This window comes from Petromyzon marinus, assembly GCF_048934315.1.
Source record: "Petromyzon marinus isolate PM22_M1 ecotype Great Lakes invasive population chromosome 84 unlocalized genomic scaffold, UKy_Petmar_22M1.pri1.0 chr84_unloc.4, whole genome shotgun sequence".
Lineage (NCBI taxonomy): Eukaryota > Metazoa > Chordata > Hyperoartia > Petromyzontiformes > Petromyzontidae > Petromyzon > Petromyzon marinus.
This window is the reverse complement of record NW_027422641.1, coordinates 575,649-599,290: the sequence shown is the minus strand read 5'-3', so window position 1 is coordinate 599,290 and position 23,642 is coordinate 575,649. Positions and strand designations below refer to the sequence as shown.

General features: G+C 47.7%; 1 protein-coding gene across 2 annotated transcripts in view; it reads right to left on the bottom strand.

Moving 5' to 3' along the window:
- Positions 1-1,551: 1,551 nt before the first annotated feature.
- The window catches only part of LOC142908469 (ribonuclease inhibitor-like), a 52,579-nt gene continuing 30,488 nt past the window's right edge, over positions 1,552-23,642 (bottom strand). The window contains exons 17-21 of one of the 2 annotated variants that reach the window (XM_076059172.1): positions 22,723-22,809; positions 16,920-16,997; positions 13,773-13,859; positions 2,782-2,865; positions 1,552-2,181 (exon numbers count right to left, since the gene is read on the bottom strand). In XM_076059172.1, the coding sequence (XP_075915287.1) occupies positions 2,100-2,181; positions 2,782-2,865; positions 13,773-13,859; positions 16,920-16,997; positions 22,723-22,809 (418 nt within the window). In that variant the 3' untranslated portion in view covers positions 1,552-2,099. Of the gene's footprint in view, positions 2,182-2,780; positions 2,866-13,772; positions 13,860-16,919; positions 17,050-22,722; positions 22,810-23,642 lie in introns of those variants that run through there. The other variant, XM_076059173.1, reaches the window with a different exon arrangement.

The following is a 23,642-nucleotide window of genomic DNA, read 5'->3' as shown; positions in this document are numbered from 1 at the left end:
CCACTGGGGAGACAAAGGCGGTCGGGCGTGTTGGTGCTGGGCACCCACCCCCTCGTGTGCCACAGTGGCGGCCCTCATAGGCACTGCTCGCTAGCAGCACTTGCCCCTACAGTCTGTTACAGGCTATAGGGAGATATTTGTCTTTGCAGAGTCTACGTGAGTCTAACTCTAAGTGTGTATCTATTAATACACAGACACAAAGGCTCCCCACATGTTATACACACGCTCACTCGCTCACACACTCACATACTCACTCACACACTCAAACACTCACTCACACGCTCACTCGCCCACACACTCACATACTCACTCACTTGGTCAGAGACATACATTCACATACTCAATCACACTCACACACTCATCTCACTCAATTACTCACACATTCACCCACTCACACACTCACCCACACACTCACACACTCACCCACAGATTAACACACACACACATTAACTCACACAAAGTGACTTAGTCACACATTCATTCACACACTCATTCACCAAACAACAACCGCCATTCGCCACTAAGTGGCGGTGATGTCACCACGACGCTTGTGCGAGGCTATGTGCACGTTGAGGTCACGTGAAGTGTTGAAAGCCTGCTGGCAGGAGGTCACGGGGCAGACCCAGGTGCCACGGGTCGAATGACTGAGATGAGTGGCCGATGCACCATCTGTGCCCCCTACTGTGCCAACTTGCTGTGCTTTAGCCACCCGGCGTTCTGCTCATTGTTGTGAGCGTCGCTCCTCCCCCTCTCCGTTGTTGTTGGAGGGCGACTGCCTCCAACTGCCCAGTAGAGTCCTTCAAGAGCCTCCTCCACAGAGGCTGATAATGACACCGCTGGTACCAGTCATCGGCAAGTCCACTCAGCTCCTCATCCTCCTGTACCATCTCTTCTCCACGTTTCACAAGCATAGAGAAGTGAGGGAATGACTGTGGCCGAGAAGACCTCAAAATTCGTTCAGAGCGACAGACCAAGTAGCTTCCACACAGCATTATGCAACCGATGAAAAGATAATGCCATACAACTGATTCGGAGCGAGACCTCTGCTGGTTAACCGAAGCCAATCATGAATACACTGCCCAGGTATGGGAAACTCCCCACAACTTCCCCATCACCAATTGGGAGTGTTCGATGGTACAAAATACCCAGGCAGGAGCTTAGTTTTGGTGGGGCTGATGATAAGGCTCCACCTCTTAGCAGGAAAGCTCAAGGTTCAGCAGCAACACCTCCAACTCCTCCTCTGAGCAAGCAGCAATTACCAGATCGGCAAACGTAACATGGTTGAGCAATAGGGAGAAATCCCTTGACCACACCTGGGCATTGATCTGCCTCCAATTGTAGCTGTAGCAGATAGAAGGCTTCAGGAAGTACGTGGTAAAAATAGATGTAAATTAATGTGGGAGCCAGAGGACATGCCTGTCGCACCCGAAGGTGTAGAGGGAATGGCTCCGACTCCCGGCCATGCAGTTTTACCCAGGCGGCAAATAATATGAAATCCTGCAGTCACAAACGCTGTAAGTGAAAATAAGTAATGTAATAATAGGAAGGTGATATTTTAAAAAAATTGTGTATTTGAACGTGAGTTCACACAATAACAAAGAAGATATTTTAACGTGAGTTGACACAAGAATGAATATGAAAGCAATGGGCAAGTTATGAGGAAAACATATTAGGTGTACGATTTGTATGGTGTGTATGGCATTGTGACAAATGCAACATTTATGAAAATGTTTTTAGCTACGTGATGTAACAGGTGAGCTGCCAGACCATTGAAAATCACCCCCTGCCCCGCAACCCTCCGCATTCCCCCTGCCACCCCTCCCCCACGAGCCCCAACATCGATTCCCTACACAACATTCATAAATACAGTTACACATCATCGGAATCACCACGCTCATCAGAATCTCGGAGCCGCGTTCACCCTTGGCTTCGTGTGGGGTTCACAGAGAGAAAGCTCCCCGCTCATTGTCGTCTCAGTCAGGCTCAGAGTCGGTGCCGGTGACAGGAGCTCTTGAGGTGAAATGCACCGGGCTGCTGTGCGAGTCGTGCGTGGGGCAGCTCCATCTGTTGCAGCGCCAGCGTCGCCTCTCCGCTTAAATCTACAAACGCAGGCCTTCTCTGGGAGTCCATTTGCTCCTCAGCTCCTGCTTCCCCTCCTCACTGAAGTCATTGCACTCCACCCTGCAGCACAGAGAGAGGCTCACGCTGACACGGGTTCACACGGAGACTCGGGCAGCTCCGCACCGTTCGAGACCCATGCAGCCCACAACAACCACTCTGGATTAAGGTCTCCTCATGCTATTAGAGCTGCTTCACCATACTTTACCACGCGGGTCAGTGCAGGTCTGTGATGGCAGAGACTGCAGATCTAGGATCGTAGAATAGTTCAAGGGTGGATTGTGCTGCACACTGCAGTCTGTTGCCCGCAACTTAGCTCTGCTGCCTATAACGCCTGTGGTTATGTGCGGTGGTTTATCTGATGACGGTTGCTTGTGTTGCAATCGAAACGTTTATTATATTATTATTTGATTTTATTTTCTACGTGACTTTACCGAAAGAACCAAAGAGAATATTAAATGGACTGGAATACACTCCACTACCCACCCCACACTTCTGGCAATGGCTCTCATAGCACACAAACATGCTATCAAGGTCTATTGCCCAAAACGTTGCCTTTTCAATGTTTTATTCTGCTAAGGCAACAGTGTTAATGACGAATCAAAGTTGTTTTGTCTGTAGCAACAATCAGAGCGCGTATGAGACACGAGCAGCATAACTTACCTGAGCTCCCTCAATGCTTTGTTGGTGATTATGATGTCATGGAGAGCTGGGATCGATTTGTCCTTCAGTGAGCAGCCTATCAGACTACAGGGAAAGAAGAGGAACTGAGTGGGGTGAAACTGGAAAATAAAGCGTGTACACACCCACAAGAAATGGAGAGCAACTCAACATCTTTTAGTACAATAAGGGTGGAAATCTCGTATAATCAGCTAAACAGAGGGAGGGAGTAATCATTTCGTACCAAGGAACGCAACCCTATTTGTCTATTAATTGTTTAATGCGGCTGTCCAAAACGGCATTTTACAGGAACGTAACCCACCGCATTTGGCGAGGTCTGCCTCTGCAATATATTGTATTAAGCATCACGCTGGTCTATGAAAGGCCACTAGATACAGGCAGAGGAGCCAGAATCTAAATCTGAATATTTATTAATAGAAAATCCGAAAATCTATAAAGCTCTTTTCACAGATGTCCACGCTAGCCATCACAAGGCAAAGGCTGGTTTAAACTGTATATTGGGCAAGGTTAAAATAATGTTCAAATGTATAGGGCTGGCGTATAAGAGCCATTGGTGACTTTATGTCTTTAATAACGGTCAGGTTGTGGTGTTATCTAATGTAAAGTTTGGGTGGGCAATTAATGCCAAGATTGCAGCCATTCATGATATTACATTCTTAATTGTAATCCATGACGTTAAACACAGACGACCATCGATTATATGCAAAGAGTGCCTATCTGGCTTCCAACATCCAGTGAAACCGGTAAAACCACTCAAAAGGCTGTACCAGTCCGGCGATCGGCGCCATGTGCGTGACAAAACAAGTAGCTATCCTTTATTTCAGTGTCAAATAATATATACAGTACATCACACGCTACATACAACTTAAACAATGAAAATACTGCACGCATATACTTTTTTCATGACTAATAACTAGTCATAGAAACAGTAAATATACAGTGCGATTTGGCGAAAATTGCGTGCAATTCGGCGTTTGCCAGAGCACTGATCTGAAGGCTGCATCAGTCTGACGATTGTCAAACACAAGATGTTGTTGTCAAACACAAGTTGTGGTTGTCAAACACAAGTTGTGGTTGTCAAACACAGGTTGTTGTCAAACAGAAGTCGTTGTCCTCAAACACAAGTCCTTGTCAAACACAAGTTGTTGTCAAACACAAGTCGTTGTTGTCAAACACAAGTTGTCAAACACAAGTCATTGTTGTCAAACACAAGTTGTTGTCAAACACAAGTTGTGGTTGTCAAACACAGGTTGTTGTCAAACAGAAGTCGTTGTCCTCAAACACAAGTCCTTGTCAAACACAAGTAGTTGTCAAACACAAGTCGTTGTTGTCAAACACAAGTCGTTGTTGTCAAACACAAGTTGTTGAACACGAGCGTCGTACGCACATCACTGCATGCAGAGTCATCGATATTGGAGTGGTGAGTGCGGTACAGTAAATGGTAACTTTTTACAGCAGGATATTTATTTAGTTTATTTGTATATTTATTTAAGCGATTTTCATATCGTAAGCTATTTAAAATATTAAATATATACAGAGCACCTATAAACATAATCGTATTCAAGAACCTGCAAAAATAAGTTGTTTTAAATAATGACGCAATTATCTGGTGTTATTGAAAATCCAGCACCCCCTTCCTCCCGATGCTGCTTGATAATCGATGATCTACTGTATTAACATAATATAGTTTGAAACAATATTATTGGTTAGAGTCGGTAGTGACAATTGTAATTGTATTATTATTTAGGTGGTTAGAAGCGTTGTCATAAGTGTGGTTAATAACTTAATTGATGAGTGCATAAAAAAGAAAGTTATAATAGATGTTAAAACACAACATTATGCTACTAGCTTCTTTGCCCATCCTAGGACGGAAGCTGTAATATTTATGAACAAAAATGAGCAGAGTATAATTGTATATTGTGTTAATTGAATGGCAGTGAATAGTGCACAAAAGTATGCCATAAAACACATTCCTGCGGAGGGAGCTGGTAGGAACGTTGGCTTGCTCGGTCAATGGCCAGGGTCAACGGCGTCGTGGTGTATTCCGCAAATATGCCCGACTGTGAGGGCGGGCACAAGCCGACATGAGTAGGTTAAACGTTGAGTTTTATAAGGGCACCACGGGGTGACCCCCTCCCCGCCCAGCCCCACCCTCCCTCCCTCCCTCCCCAGCCCCACCCTCCCTCCCTCTTGTTTTCTTTAACGATCAGAAGAAACAGAAAGATGCTCGGTCTTTCGGCACTTTGCTTCGTTCATCATGTCGTCTTTTTTGTCTTTTTTGTTTACTTATGTGCCCCTTTTTTAAATAAAAGATATAACAGGGATTTACCGTGTAACATTAATCCCATTGTATGCTACTGTGTTCATAAACACCAGCAAAACAAAAATTCAGCCTTAAAACCCCATCACCAGATCCCCTGCATTCGTCACATTACGCAAAGCGCCCTCGGTAGCCCAATGCATCGAGAAAGATGCGACACCCCCCGTCAACTGAGCGTACCGAAATTCCAGCCAAATTCTGGCAGAAACAAGGGCCTTGAAGATGCGGCAGTGGCTCGGGAAACCGCTTCCTTCAATTGCGCATTTCCTGGCCCTATAGATGGCCAGTTTGGCGTTGTTCATGATGAAGTTCGTCAACCCCTCGATATCCTTGGTACCCTCGTGCCCCCTATATCCAAACATAAGAATTGTGGGTGAGAAATGAAGATTGAATTTCAGTAGAATATTTCGTAACAGCTTATAGAGTGAGTCTAGGCTTTTGCAGCGTACGTATTGATACGCCACTCTTTCGAGCTCACCACAGAATCCGCATTCAGGATGTGTCTGTGAAAAGTGTCAGGAATGTGTTTCGTGGTCACAGTCCCATGGGCAATGCTCCAGCCAAGATCACCGTGGCGCTTGTATGATGGATTTGAGTAAAACAGCTCCCAATGAGGCCTCAAGCGATCACTGCAGGGCATCGTGTCCCTCCAAGCGTAGCCTTTACGTGACATTATTTGTTGGTGGAAATCGACCATTTGGGCCTACAGCTTTTTCCGGTCTACACCTGAGAAGCACCCCTCCTGGCCATTCCCCGATGTGTGCCCCCCGTGCTGCTGTGAGGAAGAGAGGTGAGTGTGCTCCCGTGCTGGGACGACATTCAGTTTTGGTGGCACTGGACCACCGCCGGCTGACTCGTCGCCAACACTCACCGCAGGCGCGCTTCCCACTGCTGTTGAGAAGGACCTTCATACCTCATTCACAAGTTTTGCAGCGAGTCTCACTGAGTGCATCTTGTTCATTGCAGTTATCTCGGTAAAGAGAAGCCACTGCCCCTCCATGCCTGGTTTCACTAAATCGCCCACCCTCGTGAGACGTGCGTCCACCATGCGTTTTTCCATGGCAGGGCCCACAAGAGAGGGTAGTGCCATGTTGGGGTTCTGTAACAGTGGCTCGTGAGCGAATTCTGATGCTGACTGGGGTGTATTCAGTCGAGCGGTGACAAGGGAACCCCAGGTATGTAGGATACTCCTGTAGAAGTGGGGAATCTGTGCGAGTGGAATACCTTCAATGTCCATAAAGAAGAGCTGCTTGCTGCACTGAAGGCCGAGGTTATTCAGAAAAAAAGATGCTGTGGAACACCACATGGGTGATGGGGCCGTGTAGAGAAAGCTCTGTATGGCTTGTAGACGAAAGGTAGAGAGTTGGCTCCGTACACACACCAGACCTTGCCCGCCCTCCCGCAGTGGCAAGGCCAAGATACCAGCAGCCACACGGTGCTTCCTCTGCGACCAGAAGAAGGCAGCTATCATTCTTTGAAGTTTTGCTATCAGGTATGCGGATGGAGTGAGGGAAAAGAAGCGGTGCTACAAGGTGGATGCAACCAACTGGTTCACCATCAGGGTTTCCCCTCTAAACGTGAGAGACTTGCACAGGTGCCCCCATGGCTCCAGTCGTTTCCTCACCTTCTCTTCCAGGAAATCCCAATTTTCCTGCAGTGGTTTTTCTCCTGGCCCCAGGAGTACGCCGAGATGGTGCAGACGCTCTTTGCTCCACGTTATTGTTTTGGCCAACTCAGGGAACCGCGCTTCGTCCCACTTCCCAACAAGCAGCCCACTGCACTTCTCACAGTTCATCCTGGAGGAGGCCGCACACGGGGAGGAAACCTCTTGGCACTCGTGCAGCCGTTCGATGTCGTCAAAACTCAGTAAGAAGAGAACGTCATCGTCATACGCTGTGAGGGTCACTGTCATACTGGGCTCCTTTAGAGTCAATCCGGTGAGTTGGCGTCGGAGTAAATGCAGAAAAGGCTCCACGACGAGGGTGTAGAGCTGTCCTGACATAGGACAGCCTTGAATGATACCTCTTCTGAAATCTATAGGAGCAATTAGTCCGCCATTAACTTTAACCAGACACTGGGCCATGTTGTACAGCAGACTAATCAATCCTATGAAGCGGGTCCCAAAACCAAACGCTTTCAGAGTGCCAAGAAGATACTGGTGATCAACCCTGTCAAAGGCTTTCTCTTGATCAAGGGAGAGAAAGGCAAGTGGAAAGTTCAAATGCTCCGACAGACTGATCAAATCTCTGACCAGGAAAATCCCATCATGGATGGTCCTCCCTGGAACAGTGTATGCCTGATCATCAGCAATAATCTTAGCCAACACCCTCTTAAGCCTTGCAGATGCAGCTTTCGCGAGAATCTTATAGTCCGTGCTCAGCACTGAGAGTGGACGCCAATTTTTAAGGTGTCTGAGGTCGCCCTTTTTCGGAATCAGTGTGAGCACGGCTCTCCTCCAGGACTGAGGCATCATGTTGGTCTCCACTGCTTCATCCAGCACAGCTTTGTAGTCTTTACGTATGGCGTGCCAAAAATGGTGATAAAACTCCCCTGTCAGCCCATCAATCCCTGGGGATTTGTTCCTGGCCAGGGCACTCACTGCCATGTCCAGGTCGCGTTGTTCGACCTCTTCTTCTAGAAGGTCCCTGTCTTCTTCACTCAAAGTAGGCAGGTCCTTCCAGATTTCATTCTGGGCCACTGTGGATATATGCTCTGGAGAGAAGAGATTTTCATAGCACTGTGCTATTGTTGTAGCTATCTGATTATTGTTTGAAACAAGGACCCCCTTGTCATCAAATAAATGCTCCATGGCTTTGCGTCTACCATTCTGCTTCCCCAATGAGAAGAAAAGTGTCGAGCTGGAGTCTATATCAAGGGTATCTTTAAAACGAGAGCGTTCAAATGCCCCTTTTGCCTTTTCTTTCTGCAACCCTTTTAGACATTCTAGGGTTTCCACATATTCCTGCAGCAGGCCTGGATCGTCCCCAATCTTCCGCCTTTGCTCTAAAATATGGACCCTGTTCTCCAGCTCACAAATTTATCGGTCAATATTTGTTGTGTTTCCCCAGGCGTACAACTGACACAGTTTTTTGATGTGTACTTTCCCTATGTTCCACCATTGTGCTAAGCTATTAAACCGATCTTTATTTCTCTGCCACTGTACCCAGAAGACCCCAAAAAGACCAGTGAAGGTGGGTGTCTTGCAAAAGGGCATTATTGAAATGCCAGTATGCCGATCCCCTTGGGACCCCTCGTATTTTCATTTCAAGTAGTATTAGGCGATGATCGGCCAGTGGTGCCGCCTGAATACTGGACGACACTTTACTATTTTCAAGGTCTTTTGAGATGTGACAGTGTTCTGTCAGCTCGGGTTCTCGTAAAGGTGAAACCTCGCTGCTTTGGATGTTGCGTCCGCCACACATCTACAAGACTGTACATGTGGACACATGCCGCAAGGTATTCAGGACACCGCTTTTACACAGCTCGGTGCCAGTGCGGTCGAGGACATCGAGTGTACAGTTGAAATCTCCTCCCAAAATCACAGTCGTCATTCGGGATGTTTTTGAGATGGTCCTGTAACTCATTGAAAAAAATAAGTTTTTCCGCATCATTGATGGGGGTATAGATGTTTATGAGGTGGACAGAAATGTCATCAAGTTTGATCGTTACGTCGAGGGCTCTTCCTGGTACCACCTCAACCTGGTTAACTATAGTGGGTGTAAACCCTGGTGCAAATAACGTTGCAACTCCTGAAGAATAATGAGTAAGGTGACTGAAAAACAAATCACCTTTCCATTCTGTTTCCCATTTATCATCCTCGCTGGTTGTAAGATGCGTCTCCTGCACAAAGAGCACTGATGCCTTGTGTTCTTTTGCGAGAAAACGCGCAAAGTGTCTCTTGAGTGGACCTCTACACCCATTTATATTAATTGCAGCTATCCGCAGCATTAAGTGTCCACGTAGTTATTTGCCTCAGGAAATACCTGATCCTCTTCCTTTCCTTCCCAGATGATGACTTTCCCTGTCTCTTGAAATCCTGTTCAACATGGAATAGGGAGGCTATAATTGCCTCCACATTTCGCCACCTTGACAGAGCTGCAGTCACTCGTTCTTCTGAGCCATGGACTTCATCTAAAAAGGTCCATAGCTCTGACTGTGAGAATATTGGTGCCCCTTCAGTCAGCTCAGCAGATGTCAGGTTCACTGAACTCCCTGTGCTGAGGGTTTCTTCAAATTCCTCTTCTTGGCTTCCCCCCTGAGCCCCCAGGCTTTGAGGATTTTCAGTCGTCGTGGTATCCTTCGTCGATGCTTTATTGGGTGATGCCACTTGCCCCTCCACTGATTGGCCCTCCATCATCCTCGTCCTGGTCACCCCGCGTAGTTTGGGCAGTTGGGTCCTGTTTGGGCTCCTCCGTGCTCTTGGCCGCTCGCGTTTCCTGGCAGCCCTCGGCCGCCTCACTGGGCGCGTCGTCGAGGTCTGAAGTGTGGCCCTCTTCACTTGTTTCCTCCGTCACTGCACAGATTGCGTTTTCCCCCGCTTCTATTTCAGGCTCCAGATTTTCTTCAGGCGTCCTGCGCTTGAGCTTGGTTCCTGCATGGGGCTTCTTCCCTGTGCGTGTCCCACCTCTAGGGGCATCTGGGATGGTGAAGACCCCGTCCTTGCCACCAGTGCTCTCCGCATCTCCCCCAGGCGTTGGTGCGATGTCAGACTCCAACCCTGGGAGATCTTTAAAGGGACTGACCTCATCCCCACTTGGCTCTGGAGACAACGAAGCTGAATCCTCCATAAATTTCCTCTTCAGAGGTCCGGCTGTCAATGATGGCTGGGTGGCTGGCTGAGCTTCAGTCTCCACGGAAGTAGCTGCTGTTGGAGTGGGGTCTACCGCCATCTCGGGTGATCTCCGTGGTGAGGGACCCTCTCCTGAGTCACTTGTTGGGTGTGCTTCTTTAGCACCATTTTCCACCGTTGCCTCACTGTTGGATTGGGCATTTGCTGTCTTTGGGCAGTGTTTTTAATATACCCCTCTGCTTTGCATAGGTTGCATTTTAGCACGTCCCTGCAGTAAAACAGCCTATGGGCCCTTCCTCCATGCATGACCACAAAGGAGCCCTCCTCAAGCTGCCCATTGGGCACCAGCATGTAGACCTGTCTTCTAAAAGACAAGACATGCCACGAGGAAGGATTTTTGAGGCCCAAAGGCACACGCTGTAGGTTGGAAGTCAGCGTGCCCAACTTAGCCAGGTTATCTTGGATGTCTTTATCGGGAATGTAGGGGGAGGGGGGGGGGCGTTGGATACGATTACACGTACTGATGGCGATGACAGTGGCTCTAAGGTGAGGTGCCAATTGTCAACCGTCAGCCCCTTCTCCATGGCGGCATTTGCCACCTTTTCGGACTCCATGAAGAAAACCATCCTTCCGCTCACCTTGGAGGCATACTTTATCGAGCCTCCAGGCACGATGGCGCTCAGCGCTTCCACGTAGACTTCGAGCGGGACATCGGTGGAAGCCGGGCAGCGGATCCCAGCCTCGCGTGGAGGCTTCAGCTGCGGCTGCTGTGGGCGCTTTGCAGGCCCCAGAGACCGGCCTTGCGTAGGCGCGGTAGCTTTCGCGTACGATGTTGCGGGTCGAGTGGACATCTTCACTCGTGTGAGATGTCACACACAACCACTAAAGCAAACCTCTCTATTTTCTAAAGCCAAGAAAAAAATTAACAAAATAACAACAAGAAACGAAAAAATGTATATAAAAATGTATATAAAGATGGTCAAACCTGTGTTATGACCACCTTCTCTTAATTACTATTACTGCTGTCCACCCAAAGCTCCCCTGGAGAGGGTAAAATTACTTAAGCACACCAATAAAAATAAATGTAAACACGCTCGTAGCACAAAACAAGAGGGGTCTAAAGGGGATGTTAGCACTGCACTCACACCGGCCGGTGTGGTACAGTGCTAACACGTGTGTGTAACACGTGGAAGCACACGAGACAAAGGAATGGAAAAAAACACGAAAAACCACAAAATTCTAAAATTGCTTGAGGAACAAAGGAACTCAAAATCGAAATAAAAACAAAGAAAAGCGTGAGTATGAAATCAACTATTAAATAAAAGGAGGATTGTGCGGATAACAAAGACACCTGTACACTGCAGAGAGCGCAGCCGCGCCCTGAACAGTGAAAACAGAAAAGAACAAAGAAAGAAGGACGAAGGAAGTCTAAACAAACAAACAATCTGATCACAAATTGTGTATAAAGCGAGACACTTACTGTTGATGAAATTACATCCCAAAAAAAGGTGAGAAAAATAAAGTTTTAGAGGTAAGGCCAGGAGCTTCGGGTGAAACACGTCTCTCGCCCCACCCTCCCCGCCCAGCCCCACCCTCCCCGCCCAGCCCCACCCTCCCCGCCCAGCCCCACCCTCCCCGCCCAGCCCCACCCTCCCCGCCCAGCCCCACCCTCCCCGCCCAGCCCCACCCTCCCCGCCCAGCCCCACCCTCCCCGCCCAGCCCCACCCTCCCCGCCCAGCCCCACCCTCCCCGCCCAGCCCCACCCTCCCCGCCCAGCCCCACCCTCCCCGCCCAGCCCCACCCTCCCCGCCCAGCCCCACCCTCCCCGCCCAGCCCCACCCTCCCCGCCCAGCCCCACCCTCCCCGCCCAGCCCCACCCTCCCCGCCCAGCCCCACCCTCCCCGCCAAACCCCACCCTCCCCGCCCGGCCCCACCCTCCCCGCCCGGCCCCACCCTCCCCGCCCGGCCCCACCCTCCCCGCCCGGCCCCACCCTCCCCGCCCGGCCCCACCCTCCCCGCCCGGCCCCACCCTCCCCGCCCGGCCCCACCCTCCCCGCCCGGCCCCACCCTCCCCGCCCGGCCCCACCCTCCCCGCCCGGCCCCACCCTCCCCGCCCGGCCCCACCCTCCCCGCCCGGCCCCACCCTCCCCGCCCGGCCCCACCCTCCCCGCCCGGCCCCACCCTCCCCGCCCGGCCCCACCCTCCCCGCCCGGCCCCACCCTCCCCGCCCGGCCCCACCCTCCCCGCCCGGCCCCACCCTCCCCGCCCGGCCCCACCCTCCCCGCCCGGCCCCACCCTCCCGGCCCGGCCCCACCCTCCCGGCCCGGCCCCACCCTCCCGGCCCAGCCCCACCCTCCCGGCCCAGCCCCACCCTCCCGGCCCAGCCCCACCCTCCCGGCCCAGCCCCACCCTCCCGGCCCAGCCCCACCCTCCCGGCCCAGCCCCACCCTCCCGGCCCAGCCCCACCCTCCCGGCCCAGCCCCACCCTCCCGGCCCAGCCCCACCCTCCCCGCCCAGCCCCACCCTCCCCGCCCAGCCCCACCCTCCCCGCCCAGCCCCACCCTCCCCGCCCAGCCCCACCCTCCCCGCCCAGCCCCACCCTCCCCGCCCAGCCCCACCCTCCCCGCCCAGCCCCACCCTCCCCGCCCAGCCCCACCCTCCCCGCCCAGCCCCACCCTCCCCGCCCAGCCCCACCCTCCCCGCCCAGCCCCACCCTCCCCGCCCAGCCCAGCCCCACCCTCCCCGCCCAGCCCAGCCCCACCCAGCCCTTCCCCACTCAGCCCCTCACCACCCTCCCCTCTCCACCCAGCCCCACCCCTCCCATTTTTGGATGCACGACGGACAGACGGAAACAATAATCCCCTGTTGGCTGGTGTAACCAGAGGTTCCTACCAGTAACACTTCACTGCATTTCACTGTAGCACTGTATATAACTGACCTTAAATTGGTTCTAATTCACTGCTCTCTTTTGCTTTCGGTTGCTGGGGTTCCAATAAATTGGATTGCAGTACAATATCTGGAAAATCACCGAGAAATGTCTATTTAACCAAAATGTAGAAGCATAAATTAGACTTACCTTTTGTTTAAAGTGCTGAAGAAAAAAATAAAGACCCCAAATCCACTTTGAGCTGCGTATAATTTATCATAAAATTCACTTTAAAAAAAGAAACGTCTAATTTAAAGTGAATTTGCGAAAAATATATATATTTCCGCTCGACCTTCTAAATGACGGGGGGTGCGGCATGTGGAGTGAAGTCACGCGCACGACGCAACTCCCTCATCAATAATCATGAGCGGATGACGTCACTCCACATGGAGCTTCCCCCCTCATCAATAATCATGAGGTGATGATGTCACTCATGTGGACCACGCCCCCCCACTCCCTCGTTAATAATCAAGAGCGGATGACGTCATTCTACATGGAGCTCCCCACCATCAATAATCATGAGTGGATGACGTCACTCATGTGGACCCCGCCCCTACTCCCTCAATAATCATGAGCGGATGACGTCACTCCACATGGAGCTCCCCCCCCCCCCCGTCACTTTCTGTAAAGAAACGTCTGCGTAGAGTTATTTATTTGGTTAACTTTCAATAAAGAAACGTCAAATTTAAAGCGAATCTGCGTTAAAAAAAATTCCGCTCGACCTGCGTGAGTGTAAAAATCCACCTGCTCATGATCATTTTATTATTAATGACGGGGGGGGGGGGGGGGGTGCGGCACGTGGAGTGACGTCACGCGCGTTACGCACATTTCTGGGCTATTATAGTAGTAATACTGTGTTTTGTGTCCGTATATGTGTGTGTATATATATTTGTTTAGGTGTACTTATATAAATATGTGTGCATCAGGACATTACTCACAATAACGTCTCCAAACTCCCTTCTCTCCTAAACATCCCGTCCGCTATAAGCTGGAGTCCGCTGTCTCCGATCTTGTTGTAACTCAGCCTAAACCCGGGTGGACGGGAGAAGGGACAGCGCTGACTCACTGAGCCCACGGGAACCGCGGAGTCAAACACGCGGTGAGTGAGGGACACTCACAATGGCGGTGCACGTGACCAGAGCACACACAGCAAAGATGCTCATTGTTTAATGCTTCTGTGTTAGACATTTTATATATAATAGGTGACATTCACAAATATCAGTTTACTCACAATCATCCATTCAATTATACTGCACTGTACCTTTATAATATGAAAAATGTTTGCATTTATATAAACACAAAGTTGCAACAGAGGATCACACACAAGTGAAGTACATTTTCATCGCAGAACACAGGGAGATGTTTACAATTAATATATCTGATACAATATGTTGTGAAAATGAATATTGCTTTAGCCTATGTGTTAAATTAAACGAAATGTGTTTAAGGTTACAGTAAAACACTTTTAAAGTGGACTCGATTAAGCAGGACATTTGGGTAAGCCCGCCTCCTGTAAATGGTTTAACATGAAATAATCATTTATGGTAATTAAATTTGAGATTTCGATTTAAAGCTTTCGTGACTGCAATGATTCATCTTCTTTGGTTCTTTCGGTAAAGTCACGTAGAATGATAATAAAATAATAAATTGATAAAATAACACAATAATATTCTCACGACGTTTCGGCCACAACACAAGCGGCCTTCATCAGGTGAAGGGGGCGAGACTGTCTGGTAGGACAGCGCTGGAGTGAAAGAGCCACGTTCAGATACGGCCTTTAAGCTGTGTGAGAGGAACAAAGCGCCTTGACAAAGGAATTAGCATATAATTTAGCATTGAAATGGCTGAATGATTAGCTTGTGACTGGTCACAGAAATAGCTATGTTAAAAGTTAAAGCATACACACCCGCAGAGGCACCCATTGTTAAAGGGATTAAGTAAGCATCTGTATGGGTAGCTTTCCTGTAGACAGAGTGGCTCGTTGAACCATCATGTCTTCTTTTAATTAAGACATCCAAAAAGGGTAGTTTGCCATCTTTTTCGACCTCCATGGTAAATCTGATGGCTGGGTGTATGGAATTGATGTGGTCGCGGAATTGAAACCGGATTCCCACCACCATCCATCCCAGAAGAACTCCCTCATCAAGACTCTATACCATAGAGCCCAATGCATTTCCGACCAGGAACACATTACCAGTGAACTCAAGCACGTACACCAGGCTCTCAGGGTTAATGGCTACTCCGACTACACAATCTGCAAAGCCATCACTCCAGTCATGAAGAAGGATCCTCTTGTGGAGCCACTCAAAACCATCACCTTACCCTACATTGCAGGGGTCACTAAAAAGATCTCCAAAATCCTGAACAAACACAAGATCCAGGTCCGATTCAACACAGTACATAAAATCCGTGATTTAGTTCCATCTGTAAAAGATGCTGTTCCAGACATAGAGTACCCGGGCGTTTACAAACTAAAGTGCCTCTGTGGTAGTAGCTACATTGGAGAAACCAAAAGACATATCTCGGACCGCATCCGCGAACACAAAGCAGACTTGAAACACGGTAGGACGAACTCCTCTGCCGTGGCAGATCACTGTTATAATTCAGTGGGCTCACATGACATTGACTTCTCCAAGACGGAGGTTCTTTGCAAACCAACCGGCTACCATGAGAGATTCGTTCATGAGGCCATTCACATATACAAGCACAGAGACAATTTCAACCGAGAAGATGGATTCAGGCTTAGTAACCACTGGAAAGATTTAATTTTGATTTGGAAAGATGTTTTAAATCATTTCTGTTCTTAATTAATTGTATTTTTACGATGACCTTCAGACCGCAGCTCTTTCGCCAGCATTGCCTCTTAATACCTCTCACACCACGGTTAATGGTATAGTTTTACAATATGGAGCATACTAGGGCCTCGCAGCTGTCTCTCTCCCCCTCCTCTGTTCCGACCATGGACGAACTCGTCCGTCTGAACGGGGCCCGTAGCTATCCGTGGTGCTGAAATTTGAGGGTAAGAATCCACCCATTTTTTCGCCATATAGCATTGTGATATATAACGACTTATTGTTGGTAGCTTAGCTGATTGGAGAATATAGAGTTTATTGATAACATGAAGGTAATTTATATTTTAGTTTTTATTGGTTCACTATATAGTACTGTGAATAGCTCAGATGTGTAGTCATTTCTGTGACCAGTCACTAGCTAATCACTCAGTTGTTTCAATGCTGGATTCGCCTAGTTATTTCAATGCTAAATTCTCCTGTTTGATTTGTACTAAGGGCCTCGATGAATGTGTATGCTCTGACTTTAACGTAGCTATTTCTGCAGCAGGTACAAGCTCTATTTCTGCAGCAGGTACAAGCTAATCACTCACCTATCACAATGCTAAATTCTATGCTAATTCCATTGTCAAGATGTGTATGCCTTAACTTAGCTATTTCAATGCTAAATTCTATGCTAATCCCTTTAACAATGGGTGCCTCTGCGGGTGTGTATGCTTTAACTTTTAACATAGCTATTTCTGTGACCAGTCACAAGCTAATCATTCAGCCATTTCAATGCTAAATTATATGCTAATTCCTTTGTCAAGGCGCTTTGTTCCTCTCACACAGCTTAAAGGCCGTATCTGAACGTGGCTCTTTCACTCCAGCGCTGTCCTACCAGACAGTCTCGCCCCCTTCACCTGATGAAGGCCGCTTGTGTTGTGGCCGAAACGTCGTGAGAATATTATTGTGTTATTTTATTTTATCAATTTATTATTTTATTATAATTCTACGTGACTTTACCGAAAGAACCAAAGAAGATACATTTGAGATGTCTCTATATTTTGCTTCCCTGCCCTCTACTGCCTACAGTTCATGGTGGACTCTCATACAGGCTCTATCCAGGCTGAATTCTGATTCAGTTTGGTGCATTCTGCATGATTTTGGCGTAGACAAAGATATTGCTCAGCCTTGCCATGTAGAGACAGCAAGATTGTATATTGACATTTAAATGTTTTCTTCACGACGCGTTGCACCAACAATTAGCACAGTTAGGGCACAGAGCACAAGTGAGAAACGAACAGCAGAGCTTACCTGAGAATCTTCAAACCTGTGTTGAGGATGACACTGAGAGAGGAACCCGACTTGTCTGTCAGTGGACAGCGACGCAGGCTGCAGGGAGAGAAGAGACTGTTCGTGGGGGTAGAGGGGATAGGTGGAGGGTCTGGGCAGAGAGTGGGAGATGGTGAGGGGTGGTGGTGGTTGATGGGACAGTGGTTGAGGGTCGTGTTTGTGGACACGGTGCACAAATGAACCTCATGGCAACTTTAATAGGAGCTTGCAAATAGCAACTGCAGTTTCGGTTTTTGGGTTGAATGTGATGTGTGAATGTTTACTTTGTGTATATTTGCGTTTGTCCATCTCTATGCGTGTTTGTGCTTGTGTATCTTAGTGTATGTGTAGTGGGTTCACGGGACACGGAAATGGTGGAGTAGAGGCAGCACTGTTTATTCAAGCTTGGCAAGGGTTACACTGGAAGGGGTAATGGCCCCTTCACCCGTATACACGCTGGGACACCCCCTAGGCTATCTGGCCTAATTCCTGTCCTCCCAGTTCCTCCGCTACAGGTGCTAGAGGAGGCTATCTGACCTGGCCCTGGTCATGGCACAGGTCACGGCACCCCACCAACCAGACCGACCCTTAAAAGGGCTCCGGCTCTGAGGCTCTGGGGCCGCACCACTGGCTTACCCTGCCGGCCCTCAAAAGGACAGCGGTCAGGGGAGTCCCAGGGTCTATCTAGCCGGCCTTCCTTCTTCACTGGTTCTTCACTCTTGGCTCCAACACACTGCCCCAAACTCTCTAGCTCCCTGCCCTTTATACCCATACACCACTGAGGGGCGGGGCTATAGCGGACGTTGTTGTAGCCACCATGATGTGACTGTGTGTTCCCTTCCCGCAACACCCCTACATCTGCATATTTGTGTGCATGCACGTGGGAAGTAGTGGTGCAGTGGTTAGCACACTGCGCCACAAACCTGGTTCGATTGCCGCTCACGGCTAACTTCATTGATGAATATCTAAAACGGCCATGGACCTCACCTAGGTCGACTCGGCCTTAATTACTACCTGGTGTAGTAAGTAAACATCAGTTGGCTGAGTGTGGTGCTGGCCTCCCAACCCCTCATGTGCCGTTCTGGCCTTCATTAGGTGTTCCCGAACAGTATACGGCCAAAAGTCTGCTAAAAGCTCTCTGTAGAATCTCTGTGCATGTATATATAGATCAAATAATCATGATTTCTCTTCGATATTGCATCATCCTATAAGCGGTCACATTTGAAAGCGTTTCATTTAACATTTCAACACAATGTAATTGAAAGGAAACCCCCAGTGACAACTGTCTGAGCACAAGGTAACTTTGCACCTGGCCTGCATATCGGCATTTCCACTACAACTCTTCCCATATCCTCTCATTCGTAATTTCCTCAGAACTTCCTCGCATTTCCGCGTCAAATAATATATACAGTACATCATACACTACAGTAAAACCTTGGATTGTGAGCATAATTCGTTCCGGAAACGTGCTTGTAATCCAAAGCACTCTATTTTATAGCGAAATTCCCCACAAAAAATAATGGAAACTCAGATAATTCGTTCCACAACCCAAAAATATTCATATAAACATGATTAATACAAAATACTGTACCTTTACATATTTTTCTTTAAATTTAATATAAAGTAATCAAATTTATTAATTAAATTTAATCGTGGCTGGTGTGAGGGAGACGAGAGAGAGGAGAGGAGGAGGAAGGTTATTGTGTAGGACGACTTTCACTGTCACTAACGGAATCACTGCTATTTGTTGGCTCACTAGAATATTTTTCTTATTGTGCGACTTTAACAAGGAACCTATCCAATGACGCTTGCTTTTGCCTCCTTTTGAGGATTTCATTGGGGCCATTATTGCAGTACAGTTACTAAAGAACAGTCACTAAACTTGGACACAAAATAAAAAAATGTTTTACGCACACATTTGGTGCCACGGCCGCGAAGCCGCTCCGCCGAGGCCGGGCCCGCCACTGGGATGCCGCAGCAGCAAAGCCGTTCTGCGGACCCAGTGGCCGCGACGCCGCCACCTCCGAGCGACGGGGCCGACACTGCTCGTCCCTCACCAACTCCCACCTGAACACACGCATACCCCCCACGTAGAGCCCCGAGGAGAGGTCACCTGGCCGGCAGGTTTTCACCCAGAAGCCCCTCATGGGATCAAGCTTCACGGTTTCCTGCGACCAGGGAATTGGGCGACCTACCCCGAGGCTAAGGTGCACCGCGGCGCCGTGACCTGGATTGTAATTACATGGTCACGACAGGGGCTGCTGAGCCACCGCAGATAGAAAACATCCACACTCAACACGGGTCAGCAGGCAGGTCGAGGGTGGGGCAGAGTAACGAACGGCAGGGAAGATATGGGGCCCTCCTCTCCGTGTAGGACGTGTGCGCTTGTTCAAAGGGGCAAAAAGCGGACGTCAGAGAGAGCACGAATCCGATTATCAAAAGAGCGGGAAATCCGGGGGCCCTGATTGGATGGGAGACCAGGGGAGCGGGCAGCGCGGTGCCTTTGATGTGAGGACAATAAAAGGGGGTGAGAACCAGGGAGTGAGGGCAGTCGTGTTCTTCAAGGGGTCAAGATCGGAGGAGTGATTGCGCCAGCCATTGGATCGTCCGTGAGACGAGTCCCAACACAGCCAGGCCCCGTTCCCCACGAAGGTTACGTGCAGCATCGCCCTTCCATGGCTTCCTGCACATCAGAGTAGAGCCGCAAGTACGTAAGAGAGAGGTGAGTTTGGGCTTGATAACTAGGGGAGAGTAAGTGGAGCGAGAGGCAAGAGATACTGAGTCCCAGACCACCGGGGGATAGGCTATACCTGCCCTGCTGACCCACATTGACACACGTAGTTTAGTTTGTTTATTCGCAGGGAATAAATCGTCAGTAGAGGATAAACCGTGTCGTGTGGTCTCTATGAGTGCGAAGAGGAGGGTGGGGTGGGGTGTCGTGAGTCGGATCGCTGGGGTGCACTGTATTTACACCCAACTGTTTGGTGGAGTGCCCTGTGTTTGCGCGCACGCGCGGTTGTTTACACGGCCTTTAAATCGGCTCCGGGGTATCTCCTCCAATTAGCTGTGCGCGCACGCGCGCGGGGGACGCCCCTGCCCTCTGACCCCCGACCCCGAGTCCCGCGCATGCGATTGGTGTGCGGCGCCGGGCAGGTAGCGGTGTCGGGTTTCTTGGTGCCTGGGTACTTAAGAGTGTGTGTGGACTGACCCCGGTGGCTAAGCGCCAGCCGCGGACCATGCCTCGAGCAGCAGAGGTGAGGGTAGGAGAGCCGGAGGGAAGTAACCCTCCCCCGAGTAACGAAGAGGAGAGCCTCGGATCCCCAGGGAGCGGGGAGATGGAGGGCAGCATCCCCCCCACACACACGTGGTCACAACACTATAGTAAACAGTACTGTATACACTCGCACGGATGTTGACTGTACGAGTGAGGCACGCCGACTGAGACCGAGCGTGGGAGACGATTACCCACAATCCCGCAGCGAGAGAGCGAGAAGAACCATTGGCTCAGTTGTGATCACGTGACGCTCAGCAGACAAAGCGTATACTGTACGTACTGCTCGTATTGCAAGACCTTGCTCGTTTATCAAATTAATACTTATTTAAAATGTTTGCTCGTCTTGCAAAACACTCGCAGACCAAGTTACTCGCAATCCAAGGTTTTACTGTACATACAACAAATTAAACAATGAAAATACTGCACTTATATACATTTTTCATAACTAATAACTGCAGAAATAGAAAAGTGAATATACAGCGCGATCCGGCGAAAATTGCATTGCAATTCGGCGTTCGCGAGAGCACCGATCTGACGCCTGCATCAGTCTGACGAGTGTCAAACCTAAACATTAGTTGTTGCCAAACACAAGTTGTTGTCAAACACATGTTGTCGCCAAACACAAGTTGTTGTTGTGTAACACAAGCTTTTGTCAAACAGAAGTTGTTGTCAAACAAACACAAGTTGTTGTCAAACACAAGTTGTTGTCAAACACAAGTTATTGTTGTCAAACATAAGTTGTTATTGTCAAACACAAGTTGTTGTTGTCAAACACAAGTTGTTGTTGTCTAACACAAGTTGTTGTTGTCTAACACAAGTTGTTGTCAAACACAAGTTGTTGTCAAACACAAGTTGTTGTTGTCAAACACAAGTTTTTGTTGTCTAACACAAGTTGTTGTTGTCTAACACAAGTTGTTGTTGTCTAACACAAGTTGTTGTCAAACACAAGTTGTTGTTGTCAAACACAAGTTGTTGTTGTCAAACACAAGTTGTTGTCAAACACAAGTTGTTGAACAAGAGCGTAGTACACACATCACCCCATGCAGAGTCTTCGATTTTGGAATGGTGAGTGCGGTACAGTAAAATACTGTCATGTTTTACAGGATATTTATTTAGTTTATTTGTATATTTATTTAAGCGATTATCATATCGTTAACTATTTAAAATATTATATATATATAAAGAGCACCTATAACATGATCTTATTGAAGAATGTGCAAACATAAGCTATTTTAAATAATGACGCGATTATCTGGTGTTTTTGAAAACCCAGTAACCCCTTCCCTCCGAAGCCACTGGATAATTTAATTTATCTACTGTATTACCATAATATAGTTTCAAACAATATCATTGGTTAGAGTAGGTAATGTGACATTTGTAATTGTATTGTTATTTAATAGTGGTTAAAAGTTCTGCAATAAGTGTGTTTAATAACTTAATTGATGAGTGCATTAGTTGTTGCCAAACACAAGTTGTTGTCAAACACATGTTGTCGCCAAACACAAGTTGTTGTCAAACACAAGTTGTTGTCAAACACAATTTGTCAAACACAAGTTGTTGTCAAACACAAGTTGTTGTTGTCAAACACAAGTTGTTGTTGTGTAACACAAGCTTTTGTCAAACAGAAGTTGTTGTCAAACAAACACAAGTTGTTGTTGTCAAACACAAGTTGTTGTCAAACACAAGTTATTGTTGTCAAACATAAGTTGTTATTGTCAAACACAAGTTGTTGTTGTCAAACACAAGTTGTTGTTGTCTAACACAAGTTGTTGTCAAACACAAGTTGTTGTCAAACACAAGTTGTTGTTGTCAAACACAAGTTGTTGTTGTCTAACACAAGTTGTTGTTGTCTAACACAAGTTGTTGTTGTCTAACACAAGTTGTTGTCAAACACAAGTTGTTGTTGTCAAACACAAGTTGTTGTTGTCAAACACAAGTTGTTGTCAAACACAAGTTGTTGAACAAGAGCGTAGTACACACATCACCCCATGCAGAGTCTTCGATTTTGGAATGGTGAGTGCGGTACAGTAAAATACTGTCATGTTTTACAGGATATTTATTTAGTTTATTTGTATATTTATTTAAGCGATTATCATATCGTTAACTATTTAAAATATTATCTATACAGAGCACCTATAAACATGATCTTATTGAAGAATGTGCAAAAATAAGCTATTTTAAATAATGACGCGATTATCTGGTGTTTTTGAAAACCCAGTAACCCCTTCCCTCCAAAGCCACTGGATAATTTAATTTATCTACTTTATTACCATAATATAGTTTCAAACAATATCATAGGTTAGAGTAGGTAATGTGACATTTGTAATTGTATTGTTATTTAATAGTGGTTAAAAGTTCTGCAATAAGTGTGTTTAATAACTTAATTGATGAGTGCATAAAAATTAAGTTATAACAGACATTAAAATACAACATTATTATGCCATCTTTGTTTTTGTATATATTTGTTTAGGTGTACTTATATAAGTGTGTGTGCATCAGGACATTACTCACTCTAACGTCTCCAAACTCCCTTCTCTCTCCAACATCCCGTCCGCTAAAAGTCGGAGGCCGCTGTCTCCGATCTCGTTGAGAGTCAGCCTAAACCCGAGTGGACGGGAGAAGGGACAGCGCTGACTCACTGAGCCCACGGGAACCGCGGAGTCAAACACGCGGTGAGTGAGGGACACTCACAATGGTGGTGAACATGACCAGAGCGCACACGTTCATGAGCAAAGCTGCTCATTGTTTAATGCTTCTGTGTTATACATTTTATATATATAACAGGTGACATTCACAAATATCAGTTTACTCACAATCATCCATTCAATTATACTGCACTGTACCTTTATAATATGAAAAGTGTTTGCGTTTATATAAACACAGTTGCAACAGAGGATCACACACAAGTGTAGTACATTTTAATCGAGGAACACAGGGAGATGTTTACAATCAATGTATCTGCTAACAATATGTTGTGAATATGAATATTGGTTTAGCCTACGTGTTAAATTTAACAAATGTGTTGAGGTTACAGTAAAATATTTATAAAATGAACTCGATTAAGCAGGCATTTTTGTGAAACCAGCCTCCCGTAAATGTTTAAATATATTATAAGAATGTTATGGTTATTAAGTGTAGGAAATGTGAGATGTCTCTAGATTTTTCTTCCCTGCCCTCTACTGCCCACAAAGTTTTCCTGTAACCCATAGCACCTACTAATGCATGGTGGCCTCCCATCCAGGCTCTATCCAGGCTCAATTCTGATTCAGTTTGGTGCATTCTGCGTGATTTGGGCGTACACAAAGATATTGCTCAGCCTTGCCATGTAGAGACAGCAAGATTGCTGGGTTTACATTTCAATGTTTACTTCACGAAGCGTTGCACCAACAATTAGCACAGTTCGTGTACAGAGCACAAGTGAGAAACGAACA